General features: G+C 51.2%; 4 protein-coding genes across 4 annotated transcripts; 2 read left to right on the plus strand and 2 right to left on the minus strand.

Annotated features, from left to right (window-relative positions):
* Positions 1-2,007: 2,007 nt before the first annotated feature.
* Positions 2,008-3,446, minus strand: INS49_014810 (uncharacterized protein; the record flags this gene model as incomplete). Its single annotated transcript, XM_043175499.1, has 3 exons — positions 2,008-2,120; positions 2,177-3,253; positions 3,401-3,446. The coding sequence occupies 3 exons, from the start codon at positions 3,444-3,446 to the stop codon at positions 2,008-2,010; spliced, it is 1,236 nt and encodes a 411-aa protein (XP_043020456.1).
* A 241-nt stretch (positions 3,447-3,687) lies between these two features.
* Positions 3,688-4,546, minus strand: INS49_014811 (uncharacterized protein; the record flags this gene model as incomplete). Its single annotated transcript, XM_043175500.1, has 2 exons — positions 3,688-3,972; positions 4,049-4,546. 2 exons carry the CDS (start codon positions 4,544-4,546, stop codon positions 3,688-3,690), a joined length of 783 nt encoding a protein of 260 aa, XP_043020457.1.
* A 4,019-nt stretch (positions 4,547-8,565) lies between these two features.
* On the plus strand, positions 8,566-13,646 carry INS49_014812 (uncharacterized protein; the record flags this gene model as incomplete). Its single annotated transcript, XM_043175501.1, has 7 exons — positions 8,566-8,777; positions 10,050-10,845; positions 11,835-11,898; positions 12,114-12,301; positions 12,854-12,891; positions 12,955-13,231; positions 13,269-13,646. The coding sequence occupies 7 exons, from the start codon at positions 8,566-8,568 to the stop codon at positions 13,644-13,646; spliced, it is 1,953 nt and encodes a 650-aa protein (XP_043020458.1).
* An 895-nt stretch (positions 13,647-14,541) lies between these two features.
* INS49_014813 (uncharacterized protein) lies at positions 14,542-15,619 on the plus strand (the record flags this gene model as incomplete). Its single annotated transcript, XM_043175502.1, has 2 exons — positions 14,542-15,066; positions 15,146-15,619. 2 exons carry the CDS (start codon positions 14,542-14,544, stop codon positions 15,617-15,619), a joined length of 999 nt encoding a protein of 332 aa, XP_043020459.1.
* Between the last annotated feature and the right edge of the window lie 389 nt (positions 15,620-16,008).

The raw sequence follows: 16,008 nt of genomic DNA on the forward strand, positions 1-16,008 counted from the left end.
GCGTATCTGTGGACATCTAGATCGGATCTGGAACCATGCCAGCTTCACGCCTGATAGTAACACCAGAAGCCCTTGTATGACTTTGCTCAACGCCATGTGCTCGCAGCTCAACCGTCGTCAATTCAGCCCAGGTATATCAGCCTGCCGCCTACCATCAGACAGCCAACCTCGGTGGTTGCGGCCTCAACCATGCTCGTCCGCTTCATGTGGTCGAGTGTGGGCTTAAAGCGGTATAAAAACGTGGTTTGTCTCTTAGATCAACTCAGATAGCAGCAGTTGCAGCTATATAATGGTTTTAAGGCTATATACCAGGACCATCTACAGTAGTAGTTAAGGTAGCTAAGGCAGCAGCTATTTAAAATATATTGATACCCTTCTGGTACTATATAGATCCCCTTTCTTCACCCTAACGGAAGAACTCTTTTGTAGTCTTGTATGGCGGCATCATTAGGGTTATAACTAAAGGTTTGCCAAGGAAGGCGAGGGAGTAAATAATAGGGTCTTAAAAGAGCAGACAGATATAGTTGTTGAAAGTAGTTAATAGAAGGTAACTAGGAGAAGAAGAACGGTAAGCAACCACAATTATAACCGCCTTAATCATAGGATTCTAATAGCTGGGTGATAGGGCAGCTACTTATTGGGCTAGAGGCTACTAGGAACTGGGCTTCTTACCCCGCCTGCGTGTAGTTGTTGTTTTGGCGGCGGTAGCCAGAATCCCGGCGTATGGTGTGTGGTATAAAGTTGATTAATTTTAAATGGGAATAAGCTGGGGCCAGAGCGGTGGTTAGTTAAGGTGATTATATACTGAGCAACATAGAGCGTAGGTGAGGTGTGGGCGGATTACAGGCGCGTCGCTGACTAACTTAGCTGGCTAGGTGGAAATTTGCGGAAGACTACCTAGGTAAGTATTGGGCATGGGTATTGGTTTAGTGCTGGCGATGTACGGGTGTACCCTCCGTTTTTGCGGGTGCGAATCTCTCCTCTCATTTTTATTAGACCCGAGTTCATGAGTCTTGTGTGCTATCTTCACGTAGGCCATCATCCCTACCCGTCAAGATGAGTCGCATGCCTACTAAATCCGTCATGGTCGCCTGCCTCCGCAGCACTCCCAGTGTTCCATGTCTAATCCCTTCTCTGTCAAGAAAGCTTGAGTCACGGTCAAAAACACCAATGACGCCCTATGAGTTACACTAATCGAGCTCGCGATTCAAATCAACCACGGCCGGGTTCCGGTCATACTTCAGAAGCAAAGATATGCACCTTGCACTGATTTCTTCCTGCACCGCCAACTGTAGCGGAGTGTGTCCTGAATGAGTTGTGGCAGTGACATCAGCCCCAGTGTCAAGAAGCTCTCGAAGAACTTCTTCTAGGCCATGCTCAGCTGCCAGATGCAACGGTGTCTTGCCCTGATTGTTTTGCGCGTCAATATCAGCACCATGGTCGAGGCAGATGCGGATGAATTGCCGGATGTCCACTGCATCTTGACTTCTTTCTGCGGCCGTTGTCATGCTCCACGTGAGATGAAGCGGCGTATTTCCCTCATTGTCTTTGAGCGAGACGTCCGCCCCGTGTTGCAATAGGGTTTGACTCTGATAAATGGAACCGCATTGTGCAGCACGATGGAGAAGACCGTGTCCCGAGCCAGGCGAATCGCAGGCGTTCATGTCAACGATTTCGTCATCCAATAGCCTCAATAGAGGGCACTCGAGTATAGTCCACATCGTTGCCGGCGTTACTACAACGTGATCGGGTGTACTCCACTTCGTTCTCACAGTGGAAAGCTTCCAAGTACTCGACCACCAAATCAAATTGTGGGCAGGAAGCCACTGACGTTTGGTCCCAAGCACGCGTTTGGAGACCGTAAGGCAAGTATCTACGATCTGATTGGACACCTCGAAGTCAACACATCTTACTTTCCAGTGAATGTGACTTGACCAAAATTCCGAGGCATATCTGACGAAATTTGATAGTTCCTCCGACATCCCAAGGTCAGTGGAGTGAACAGTATTAGGTTTTGCCTCCAATGAAATAAGCAAGAGGCTCGAAATGCAGCTCTTCATAAGCACCTGATTGCTGTTTTTGATGGTAATTTGGTGGCGCCAGAGACTTGCGGTTGTCAGCTGCTGTTGTATCAGAAACTCCCGGGCAGTCTGGTGAACCAGAGAACTGTTTGAACGGATGATCCGGATGAAATTGCCGCACCGGTGCTTGACATACTTCTCCATCCCAGACTTCAGGGCTGTGTTGAGGTCCTTGATGCTACTGTGCTTTGGATCGGCGGCAACGGCCACATTCAGTTGGTCGAGAGATAGGGGTACGGCTGCTGCAAGTATCACTTGCAGCAGCTTTCGCGTTCCTCCCTCTTCGTGCTCCGTGCCGCCGCGGGAAAGAAGTTTGAAGTATATCCCGTCGATGTCCCGGGCGCCCAGTAGGTTCTCCAGGTCTTTCCTTGAGAAGCCAGCTCTGGCTGCGTCCAGCAAGAGACCAATCATCAACGCCGTCCACAAGAATGTCCGGTCCGCTTTCTCAATCAGAGCTTCTTGCAGCCAAGACAGGTCCTCTGCTGGAAGACCTGTGGAAGCAAGATCTCCAATCTGGTTGCGGATTACCAGCTCCACGTCGTTGCTGATGCTTGCAGGCTCGTCTTCTCTACGCAATCGGATGGTTGCTACCGCGGTGAAAGTGTCCTCGATGGCGTTGTTGGGTCGGCTGAGAACAACGATCTTGAAGAAACGTTGGGCATTGTTGTCGTTGCTAAACAACCTCCGCAGGCCTTGAAGCAGTCGCCGCTGAGAATCGGCCTCACACTCGTCGAGGGCGTCCAGGATCAGTATCAGGTCCTTTGCCGCAGGGTCGACTGCAACCTGCAAGAGTATTGCCCACAAATTGTCGAAATCATCCACCATCGCAGCGCCTTTGGATTCATAATCGTGGAACGCATGCTGCAGAAGCTTCCTGTCTTGGCTGAAAATCTGGTGGAGCACAGCTCGCAGTGCAAACACGGCACTTCGCTGCTCCTCGTTGTCGTCTTTGAAGAAGAAGTAACCACACAATCTGGGTCCCTCGTCTCCAGGAACTTGTTCTCGTAGGTGCGTTACAAGGAATTTTGCCAATACTGACTTGCCGCAGCCGGGGTCTGCCGATACCCAGAGCAGTGATCCGGATTCAACTGTGATCCAGTTGAGATATTTCTCATGGCGCAGAAGCCAGGTCACAAGTGCCGGGAACCCGGGGAGAGTTCCGGTCCATATAACTTTCGTAGTTCTTGTGATAGAAGGCCCGTAAACATTTTTTTTTGTTCTTCGGGCTTGAGAGCTACGTCTTACTTTAGTTACAAACTGCTTTGACTCGTAATTCTAGTTCTCAAGGGAAGAGTGTCCCCAATTGTGTCAAGACTCACTTGTGGCGGGTTCTTCGACATCAGCCAATAACATAGTATTCGCCATTTCCTTAAGGCAAGATGAAACCACTCGAAACTCCCTCTCATTTTTCTTCAAGTCGAGAAATTTGCAGATAGTTTGATGATTTGCGTTGAGGCCAATGGGAGTTTCGTTATGCACTTCCATCACAGCAGATTTCCTTTCAACCACCTGTTTTTTAGGTGTCCCCTAACAGTTAATCTCTAGTTACTGGGACCTATAAGTCCGCAAACAGCCGTGGAGCATTAAGACTGACCAGTTTCTTCATTTAGTCCATCTCCTCCAGCTCGCAGAAGCTGGTGATGACCAAATTCTTACTGCGATCCACCAAGGAGGAATTGATGGCGAACAACGTTTCCGAGTTCTCTTTCAGCTGCGACACGAGCTTGGAGTTCGTATTGGTTCCGAACGTAGAAACCTTCAAGATGGAGGCCAATATTGCTCCAAAGATTGCAGCTGATGATCCGCGACGAGGCGTACCGAAAAACGCGACACCTCGAATACTTTCCAGCAGCCCTGTAAAACGGTCACGCTCTCGGGCTCTCACGACGGCCTACAAACCTTCAGTCTCTCGTTCGGTTTGACTTTGATTTGCGAGATCTCGAGGGCCGTATAAATTCAAGTAGTACCTGCTTGAAGACGATTCCCCCTAGGCTGTGGCAGATGAAAATTACCGGCCGCCTTTTCTCCTCTGGTGGCGTCCGCCATGCCATCACCGCTTCCAGCAGCTGCTCAGTGAATCCGCTGATACCAGCTGTTCCTTTACTGAATTGAACGATGGAGTTGTACCTGAAGGACATTACTCGCGCATTGGGAAGAACTCCGGGCAGGAGATCATTGAGCCAATTCACCTGTCTTCCATCCACGGGGCTAGTCGCGGTCCACGTGTTACTGTAATGGCCATTCAGGCCATGTAAGGCAACAAGATCGATAACCCCAGATTCGTTGGCAGGCTTGTCGACAAAAACATGCATCCCAAAGCCTTCGTCGTCATCGTCGGTGGAGTCTCTTTGACCGGGACTTTGGATGCTAGGGCTGCTTTCGTTACTTGTGGCATCCTCGTCGTTGCTGGTGCCAGACTCGTTTCGGAAGAAACGAAAAATTCGGCGTATCCAGGACGGAGGCATATTGACAGCAAGTTCAGTGGCCTCGGGAAAGCTCGAAATCTTCCTCAAAGCGACGAAGAGCAGAAAACCCCGCACTTCAAAATCCTCTCGACAGTCCTGTACAAATGTATATAGTTCCTGATTGTGGGTTGCACAGCCCTCAGCCGCTTCCATACAGGTCTAGACCAGTTACATGGGTCTGGCGGAGTCCTGCTTTGAAGGATGCCCGCCACAGCGCTACCCAACCTCAGTCAGGACAAAGAAGAGTGCACACACATAACGTCACTGTAATGATCACTGAGTTAGCTTGGCTCTAGCTGCCAGATCCGTTGACAGGGAGCTGCAGGCTATCGGGTTATGCGGGGGCCGGCGCTGAGTGTGCTCTTTTTTGTCCTGGCCGAGCCAACGTAGGCCAGCTGACGCCGATGATGGGCCTGCATTGGCAGTGTCCGCCTCTTAGGCGAGGCAGTGTATAGACAGGTACGCCAGTACCTAGGTAGTTTAGGAACTGCCACTAGCACTACCAGCAGGGTCCATTGTCCACATTTCTGGTATGGGAATGAATTCAGTGTGTAGGACGCGGAACAGAATAACACGGCAGTCTGAAGTTCTCTCCTCCGGTACATCAGCCATAACTAGATTATACATTCCCCCCCCCCCTTTAGAAAGTTTATTTTATTCTTTCGTTATAATCCTCATGTGATGAATAACAGTCCTAGAAGTATGAATTAGGCCTCTAGTGAATAGTAGAGGGTTAAGCAATCCTATCTCCTTTAGCTTTTGTATGAAAAATAGCATTAGGCATTACCATAATTGTGAGCTTGGTGTCTCTTCCACTTAATGCTGATGCACCTGATATTGGTTCAAGAAGCTGTAGAGCGCTTCAAGTTTGTAGCGATAGAGCTCGTCTCTATGTGGGCATGGAAAGCACTCGTTCTCACGAGAGGGGGCCAAGGTTACTGGAAGCAGCTGACCTCCATATGTCAATGGAAGTTAACTTGGCGCCATCTATCCACCCCCCCCCCTCCAGCAAGAAAGCAGCAATTCAGGGAAACAAACGCCTAGACGGGGCGTGCGGGGGGCTGAGTTACCTCTAATCATCCATACATTTAGATGATATCGCGGTCTTTCCCCGCGCAGGACTTTGACTTGCATTCTGTAATTCGTCCAGTAGTAAGTGCCATTCCTCCACCCTGTGCAGCCGATAGATTTTCTGATGCCAGTTGGCATACATCCGTCAGCTGCGTCTCAGCTGGTTTCCCACTTCTATTTTTGTCCACATTCATGGCAGAACAACGATTTGACCTTCATACAAAATTTTGTACTTGACCCAGATATACACACCATCCTCGGCTGCATTGAATTTCCTGCATTACATCCAGATTGCGGCGATAATTGGACCTCCTTACGCATGAGACTGTTTGTGAGACCAAAGTTCAAGAGGGGTCAAAATGCTGATTGCTGCATTTCTTGTTAATTTACCCCCGTCTAAAAGGAATGACGAAAAGAGGATGCTTTGATTTGTCTAGAAAAAGCCTCGGCCTCGGACTGAGTTTCAGCTCCCAGAAAGTGTGAAAGAACCCACGGATCGATCAGCCTATCTTCTAGTTGATTCCTATCAAGTGGCTTGTATTCATGGCATTCGTTGATTATAGAGTTGCACGGCAGGGCTTAGCATCAGCCGAGCGGCCGCCGTAAAGTACTACTAGTACAGCATTCTCATGGCAGACTTAATGGTAAAAGTTCCACCTTCTCAACCCCACTAGGGTCGTGCTTCTGTTGACCATTCCTTCACCTTTTCCGGAAACAATGAGCACAACTTTTGACATATTCAATGCAAAGGTACCTCAACAACATGGAATCTACGGCACAAGGTATCAGAAATGATCCTGAACGTGTTGATGCTGGAGATTCCGGCGGGTTTCTCGGCCTTCCTAACCTCGGATACCAGCGATCCTTGCGGGATTTGATTGAAGACGATTTGCACTCCCGGGACGATGAGTCGATCGAGATGGCAAATTTGCTTCTTCAAACAGATGAACGCGCAGGCTCAGATCGCAACACCGCCGCAACACCATTCCCACAGGCACTGGATGGAGGGGATGGGCTGGGAGACAGGCCAGGGACGCTCCTCAACCCAGCAAATGATGACAGTAATAGTCGGAGTACCGAGGTGAAAAGTTCAAAGAGTATCAATACCTCTCCGCGGAGGACGTTCTGGCAGAGGCTTTCCGGAAGGTATTGTTGCCCTCTATAACCAAATCCGGTCGGTTGACAGAGCTCACACTCATCACAGGCAGCGTACCACATTTGAACAACCAAAGATTGTATACAGCTACAAGCGACGCAACACACTTAGAGAATTCCTTTTATTCCACTTCCTACCGGTTTCCATCATCTTCGCACTCTTGGGGCTTTATACACAGCAGGTCCTCTGGATCCCGCCTCAGCCAACAACCAACAGTCTCAATGCCCTCCAATTCGCTGCCAAGGTTCATGAAACCCTGATGGTTGTATCTCTTGCCAACATATTATTACATCACATCAGATATAGACTACTCTCTTCAACGATACCACTGGGCCTAGCGACGTCACCATTCCGACTACTAGATTTGACTTATCTCTGGAGTCAGGAATTCTCGGCAGCTTGGTGGGGTGAGAAGGGGATCTCCAGTTCAGACGTTACATCTATCTTCATTCACGTCTTTTTATTCATTCTAGCCGCAATTCTGGGCCCTACCTCCGCTATCAGCATGTTACCCAGGCTTAGAGAGTGGAAGATTGCTGCGGGGATCGCCGACGCTCCTTTCAACAGCACAGCCCTCCAGATTTACATAGGTGCAGAGCTATCAGACATCTACCCATCAAGAATCACGGGAAGCCTTGCCCCCAAAGCTTGCGACTATGGCGATTTCTCACAACCTCAGAGTAATGAATGTCCCCGCTACGGCTTAGAGGATATTCTTCAAGGCTGGTTGCCCAAAAACGACTACGATAATTGGTTCACGTGGAATTTCAACAACATCACCGTCCAAACGAATATAAACTCGGAAGTTCAACCCCGCACCATTACTGTATCGAGGACGATGCACTCAAGCCACGCCGACAGTGTCCAGACTAGTGTGGATGTGACAACGGCTGCCGACGTTATATTGCGCTTTGCGGACTCACTAGTCAATCATTACTTAACTGGGAAGACTCGGTGGGTGATGGGAGATGATAGCTCTGGAACCGTCCAAGGTTACGTCGCGCCTGTTACTTTCAAATTGTGTCCCGGACAATCACAAGTCAGGCAATTACCATCTTCCTGGAAACAGCCCTTCGTGTCATCATTCTGTTCTCAGCGAAGGAATACACCGAGTCTTTCAGGTCCCACATCCTTCAACTTTTCCAGGGGATGGTATGGTTCTACAAAGGCCGAAATGAACGACCTGGAATACACAATCACTCTAGACTCGGGTCTCCTCCCCCGAATATCGGAGAACACAGAAATGGACTTTATCAACATCTCAAACTTGGATATCAAGCCAAATTTGACACCTTCAGCGGCATTCATATATACTCATCAGTCAAACGTAACTTTGTGTCTAGTCAACGCAGCGTGGGTCGATTTGGCGCTTTCTATCACTCAAAACCGGAAAGAGGACCTTTTTCAAGGCATTGGTTGGGCATGGGGGTTGCCTGCATCATATAATGGTTCACGTTCCGGGACATCCAACTTGTTCAACGAGACGAACGCTACTGATACCATCCATCTGGGCTTAGATTGGTTAGATATTCTCGACTATGGCACTGCCAAGGACCGCAAATCCGACCGTAGGTTTTTCAAGAGATTAAGCCAAGCCTGCCTAGACAGATCGGCTGCCAACGGCAGCATCCCCAGCCAGGTTGGGTCGTATCTCGATGTCACTTGCATGGCGTGTGGACTCGCATTAGGGATCACCGAGGTGCTTTCGAAAGTAGCAAATCACTTCGACCTTCATGCCTTGGGATCAGCAGAGCATTTTGACGGCAAACAGTACAAACACTACGGTCCCTCCATGACGTTAAGCCCTTGGACAAACGCGGACATTCAACCCACGTCCAATGGGTTTGTCGAGGGGCTACTCGATGCAAACTGGACCCCATCCAACCTCTCACCATATGAGATAAAGGACACCGGCACACGGCTCGATTTCGTGATCACCGAGACAGTATACGGCTACAGCTTCCACGACGTCACAATAGTAATGGCATTCGTCGTACTGTTCATGTACGTGGGCACTGTCTTTTTCCACATCATTGTCATGAGTCTCGGGACCAGCTGGAGCAGCAGAGCTTGGATGAGTCTCGGGGAATACTTTGTTCTGGCAATGCAGTCACCCATTCCCACCTCTGTGCTAGACAACACTGGAGGGGGTGTGAAGAAGCTCTCGACATGGAAATCACGAGTTTCTGTGCAAGAGTTGCATGGCGGAAAGGAGGTAGGATTCATAGTGAAAGAGCCGGGCCGGCCAGATACTGAAAATGCCTCGGAACAAGTATCAAAGGTGCGACCAGACTGCGAGTACTAGTCGAAGGTTCTGTCTCTTCTCATCATCGCCTTCCTTCCACAGAGCATGCAGTCACTTGGAAGGGATTACGGAGCACATGAGTAGATACACGTGGCACGCGGCCGGCCGGCGATTTCCATTCATGGATGAGTCTTGTTTGACTCCTGCGTGCTGCTTCTTGAGAATTGCTGTTATAGCCTAAGGTTCCTCGTTTACCAGAGATTATGTTGAGACTTATTATACTTTCCTGTATAATTGCACGCTTTTGATTTGTGGTTTCAGTCATATACATTGATTCAATGCTTTTCAATTGAGAACAGATATTCGCACCCGTGAAAACGGAGGGAACACCCGTATATCACGGCGTGGGACTTTGTTCGACAGCTTACATAAGGTGGCTGGCACTTCATCCGTTGGCACCAGACAGCTAAACCGGGGCGTCAGCAGGCGCAGGCACCTGCTTTTACGACACTACTAACAAATGGTCGAGTGTTTTACGAGATAGGTCATTTCTCCTTCAACCTGGACCAGCTCAGCTTATCAAGATCATGATGCATCACCGGCAAGATGATGGTATGTTGCCGTGGGAAGACGAACTTGCCCAGCACGTCGTTTCTCAGGACCACGGATACAGTGGATCAACTTTTTCAGACGATGGCTCTATCGATCCAGACGAGTCCCTTTCCATTGCTTCCGGCGGCTGGAGATCCTCTGACGAGAACGTTGGAGCAGGAACGCGAGAGGTTGACCACAACACCATCCACGGCACGCGACTTGACTGTTGAAAAGCAAATCCGACTCCTAGACATCTTACCGCGGTCTGAAAAAGAACACGACGTCATATGCTGTCGGGTATTTAAGGCATACCTTTCTCTCGATAATCTAGATTCGGTTCCAGACCCGCAGCGTTACAACGCACTGTCCTATGTTTGGGGAGATACATTTCCAACAGCGGATATTGTCCTGAACGGTTCGGTTGTGGCTGTCACAAGGAACTTGGAGAGTGCCCTGAGACATCTCCGCGACTCGCCCATCCCGGAGGACCAAGACCTTCCGGTCTGGGTGGACGCCATCTGCATCAACCAGGAAGACTTGAAGGGGCGCAACGAGCAGGTCAGGATCATGCGTGATGTCTACAGGAAGGCAAACCTGGTCATTTCATACCTCGGAGATGGTGATGTCAACACCGACTGGGCACTTGAGAAGTTCAGGCGAGACGACTTCTGGCTAGATCTGCAGCGTGCGGCGGATTTGGGCTCGTCCTCGGACCACCGCGTCGAGGTGATCAGAGCGTCGGTCATCATGGCCAGAGACCTCGCGGAACGGGTATACTGGAGCCGGGTTTGGATCATACAAGAGATCATGCTGGCAACGCAGGATCCCGTTCTCGTCTGCGGCAGCCAGACACTCGTGTGGTCCGAACACATTTTCTATGCCGATTCAATCTATCAATGGGCCAAGACCAATGTTACAACTCGAGAACACATGGACGCCTACGCCAATTTCTACGTTTTCACGCATCCTCATCTATCATTCCTCCCCAAACAGGGCAAGCCAGCTCAGACAGGGGCGACTGAAGAGTACTGGTCGCGCACGCGCAAACTCATCAAAGAAAACGGCCACGCTCCTTTATCTTATCTGTTTTACAGTCGCTTCTTAGAGAAAGAAGCGTCTTGCAAGTCCGACTACGTTTATGGACTCCATGGGCTCTTGCCACAGGGGAAGAGGGACATGATCGAGATCGATGACTCGAGGCCGCCAACAAAGGTCTTTCACGCACCTATCGGAGTATCCAAAGACCATTGCAGTGACGGTGGATTAGTCATGCCTCTGGCACTGGCCTGCACTGGGTTATGAGCAATTTACGAAATAGATGACTTTCTGGCTGAACTCGGTGTGGTGCAAATGCGGTGATTACTTCATGTTCGGTTATGGCAACACGTTTCCTACATCGACATGACTAGCTTTGACCCACTTGGTCTAGAAGAAAAAGAGAGGATGCTGTTTAAAGAGTTGGTGGTAACGACCTTCATTAGAAATAACTGTCGAGTTTGATTGCCTTTTGAGCATCTCTGACCTAGTGGGTGGCCTCAACTAAGGCGAAGAAGACACTAGTGCTTTTTACTCGGTAAATACCGTCTCTTGATGTCATTTCATGCACTATTATCGTGTTGCGGGTGAAACCGCAGTGAAAACTGGCTGTACACGCAGATGTGTCACATCACCTTGGCAACGATGCGTTATTGGGGGGGGGGGGAGGGGTGCCTTCTGGCACAGGTTCCTCACCGCCGACTTACACACAGCAACAACAGCAGGCTAAGAAGGCTCTGCATTGGGAAGATGGCTCGGTCGGGAAAATGAAGGGGAGCGTACAGATGCAGAAGAAATAGATGGCCAAGACACTGAGCACATATGGCCGTGGCCAGACCAAGGCAATGAATCAGTGATCATTGACGTAATTAGAGACACGATAATCTCTTTGGCGATTGTAGAACTCTGGCGCAGGCAACTCATCATGTGGTACGACTAGGACCAGTATTTCGAAACCACATACGCAGGTGGGCTTGCAATAGTAGATGTTGTGGACTGCCGACGCCTTTTAGTCATGGGGCTCAGATGGGATCCAGGAGAAGCTGCTCTGTTGCGATCGAATGTTTTATTCATTTATTTAATCAACCTTAGATGCACCTTCGGTGACAGCGGCTCGCACTCGAATGTTTCACATCGCCCTTCTGGCCTGTCTTCTCGCCCCTAGTCCAGATGGACTCTTCTACCAGCCTGACGCGCCTGCGTCTCCCGTCGGCGCCGAGCGCAGTGGCACTCTGTTACTCGGCCTTCATTGTTGTTGTTGCTTACTTCCTCTTCAAATGCATCTACAACCCCTTCTTCCATCCCTTAGCTAAATTTCCTGGGCCATGGCCCTGTGCAATGTCAGAGTGGTTTCTCGGTTTGTTTATTCGTGCTGTGCCGACCTACGGTTTGAAACTTCACAAGAGATACGTTGAGTTTGGATTGAACCCTGTGCGCCTGACCATGTGACCTAATGTATCTGACAGGTCCGATTGTTCGCCTAGCACCAAACATACTTTCTTTCAGCGACGCCACGCTCATGCCGCGCGTATTTCATAACGCTGCTGATAAGCCCGCGTTCTATGGATCCTTGATGTTTGGCAAGACAGCTGCCATACTCCAGTCCCTCCCTCACCAAGACCACCACGCGAAAAAGCGGTTGGTAGCACCATGCGTACGTATGCACCCACCCACTAAGAAGATGCAGCATCAGTTTAATCCGCCACGTCCGAGCAGTGCTCGATGTTTTCCATGAAGACCCACCACGAGACAAAAATCAACGAACGCATTGAAGAGTTTTGTGATAAACTTTTGGAGCGATCCTCCATGCCGAACAGGCCTTTAGATTTCTCCGAAAATCTTCGGTAAGCCACATCCCCCCAATTCCTGTTCTACAGTTGTCTGATGCTTGTATCAAGTTATTTTCTTGACGATGCATGGAGCCATATAGTCTACGGCAGACCCAGAGGCCACATTGCGGAAGGCCCAGATGTCTCCGGGTACTTGGCTGCCTTTGCAAGGCATCTATAGCATGTCAGGCTTTGCCGCTGTGATGCCTTGGCTCATGCCTCTGCTACGGCACCCTCTTTGGAGGAGGTGCCTCTGGCGCTGGACCAGAACATTCACCTGCATTGATCAACTGTTTTCTGTATGAGCTTCCAAGCCCGAGAAAACTCTGTGGCGCATACTGACCCTACTAGGACTTTGACACAATGGTCTATTTAAGGAACAGGATCTGAAAAATCAACGCCTTTTCTTTGACGGGTCTGTGGCACCATTGGTTGTATAATGTTTAAGACCTAGTCCACTAACCGACAATGTTCTCAGACTGTCTAGAAATGACCTCAAAGCCGAGGTCATAATATTTACAGCGGCCAGTATTGACGGTGTAGCGGCATTCATCTCCGCCTTCTTTGACAACTTGCTCACCAATCCCGAGGTCTATGCTCGCATCGTGGACGAGATTCAAGCAGCAGATCGCGCCTGCAGACTATCACAAGGCGTCGTCATGTACGAGGAGACGACTCGGCTGCCCTTCTTCATGGCCTGCATCAAGGAGACGCTACGCCGCGACTCCCCAGCGCAGACCATCCTTCCGCGCCTGGTCAGCCATCCGGGCTAATGACCTCTATGGTGGTCAGGTGCACGTCCCTCCGGGTACGCTGATGGGGGCGAGCCCCTACATTGTCCACCGCGACGAGGCCGTATTTGGGGCCGAGCCCGAGAAGTGGAGGCCTGAGCGCTGGATCCAGGAGGAATCTGGCATGGGACCAAGAGAGCACCAAGAGTACGTGAAGGGGATGGAGAGGTACGGCCTCTGGTGGGGTTATGGTGCCCGAGAGTGTGCTGGCAAGTACCATGCGCAGATGGAAATGCAGAAGCTGTGCGTTGAGTTGCTCAGGCGCTTCGATATACGCATTCCGACGACTGGCCGGCGGCTATCACAAGCAAAGTGGGCAGTCGCGATGTTCTGGAACCAGCAGCTCATATTCCGGGCTCGACAAGCGTCAGTCTCCTGAGTGTTTTCCATGAGATGGAGGAAGTAGGGTGACCAAGTCAGGTTTCACTTTCAGAACTGGCAATCAATTTGAGTCGGTGTGCATGATCGAGCTGCACGGCAGAGCGGACCGGAAACTTGAGATAGCAATGATCAACTGTGAACAAAACCCAGCCATATGATCACTAGCAAATCACAACGATGGACACGGAATTGGATGGTTAGAATTCAGTGTTCAGTGTTGGTGGGAGTCGGAACAAGTAAATGCTGATCAAGGCCAGCGATCTTGAACTGCAGGTGGAGGCAGGGGGTGACATCTACCGGAGTGCTGTGGCTTAGGTATTTTTAGCAAACGCAGGGGCCCTTGCAGCTGGACGAGTCGGCTTCATCAGCTCCAATGCAGAGCTACAGGGAGCACGCTTATCTCATGGCTCAGATGGTCTTCACATGTGTACAGGGGCACGCCCATATTGGGTGCGGAGGCTGCGCTAATGCAGGTGTGACGGACGAGGTCTGCGAGTCAGAGATAATGCAGGGCCGCGCGAGCCCGTGGGTTGTGTTGCGTAAGCCTTCAGGAGAAACCTTAACCTCCACGACCCGGCTGGCTGGATCGTTCCGAGCTTCTTGCTTTCGCGGACGACATCCCTTCTCTTCACTTCACATGCTGCTTTCGCCTCGTCTGACATGTGGTGACAAGAGCAGTTGGAGAAGCACCGAGGCCGCCCTGCACGAGATCCGCTCTTTGTCTCTCATTTCAGATTACGTTGTCTCAACGAGTAAGGTCACCTCCCTTACCCGGCAGTCCGTAAAAGGGTCGGCCCTCCCTCCATCGGCCCCTGATCACCTGGAGACTTGTGCTTAGGCCTGCACGTTCCTTCCTCAGCTCGGCAGCGAATGGTGGCGTTCACAGAGACGACATGGCTAAGACGTCTTGCTCCCCATTGATGGGCTGGAACAAATCGCTGGCACTCGGCATACTCATCGTCATATGGGTTGTCTGGAGCCTGAGCTCCGGCACAACAGCCGACGTGATCTCTCGGCTCCCTTCTTTCCCTGCTGGCGGTGTCTCGCCATCACCAACAGATCCGAGCCTGCGACCTCTGGTCTTGTACACGTATGCCGAGTCGGACAACGCACGGGAGAACCTCGCCTTTTTCGTCAAGAATGGACTGCACGGCAATGCTGATTTCGTCTTCATTTTCAACGGCGAGACGAGCGCGGTCGACCTGTTGCCCCAGGCGCCAAACGTCCAGATAGTCAAGCGAGACAACAAGTGTTTCGATATCGGCGCTATGGGCGAGGTTCTGCGCAAGGACGACCTGTGGAAGGGATACAAGCGGTTCATCACCATGAACGCGAGCATCCGGGGGCCTTTCTTCCCGGTGCATGCCCCCAGCTGCTGGACCGATACTTTCCTCAACCGGATCACCGACAAAGTCAAGGTAGGAACCTATATATCTCGAAACTCGGGCCATCTGGTGACTAAAGAGAGAATGCTGACAAGACTGGAATGAATAACAGCTCGTGGGCACGTCGCTCAACTGCCACCCGCGGGTGCACCTGCAGTCGATGCTCCTCGCGACCGACGACGTCGGCATGTCCGTCCTCCTCGACCCGGCCCTCGCGCTCAGCGCGTCCGTGGACGACTTCTACGGCACCTCGCAGGACCCCGTGGGCTTCTCCCCTTGCTTCAGCACCCTGCACAAGGCGGTCCACGCCGAGATCGGCATCACGTCGCTCCTCCGGTCCCAGGGGTACGAGGTCGACGTCGTCATGACGGCGCCCCACTCGGCCGCGAGCTTCGAGGCCTTCTGCGACGGGGTCGGCAGGCCCGACGACTTCCTGTACAAGGACAGCTACCTCGGCACCAACGTCCACCCGTACGAGACCGTCTTCATGAAGGCGAACCGCGAGATCGACCCCGTGCTGCTGGAGAGGCTTACCGAGTGGCACTTGGCTGGGAACATGACAAGCTGGGAGAGCTGCGGCCGGTGAGGCAGGCTTGAGAGGCGACAGGCAAGGAACTGAAAGAGGGGCGCCAGCGCGGTTCGGTGCTTGGTACCGCGGCGAACTGGCTAGCTGCCGTTACATCGGCGTGTCGCCAGATCGACTTTGGTTTGGATGCCAGTATTATACGCACCATTTCCGACATTCGACAATCTCATCGTCCGTCGTGCCAGCTGAACCAGGCTCTGAATTCCCCCCAAGCCAACCTCGAGACTAGACCACCAGGGCAAAGGTGTTGGCCGCGCTGCCCAGGTGGGGTCGTAGTATGGAATAATGAGGGATGCCTCCTCATTTTGCTCGTGGGCGCTCGAAACCTGGTCGCGATACTGAGAATCAGCCGTCCATGTTGATCGACCAGACGATGAGAGAGAAATTGC

Source organism: Diaporthe citri, assembly GCF_014595645.1.
Source record: "Diaporthe citri strain NFHF-8-4 chromosome Unknown scaffold_8, whole genome shotgun sequence".
Lineage (NCBI taxonomy): Eukaryota > Fungi > Ascomycota > Sordariomycetes > Diaporthales > Diaporthaceae > Diaporthe > Diaporthe citri.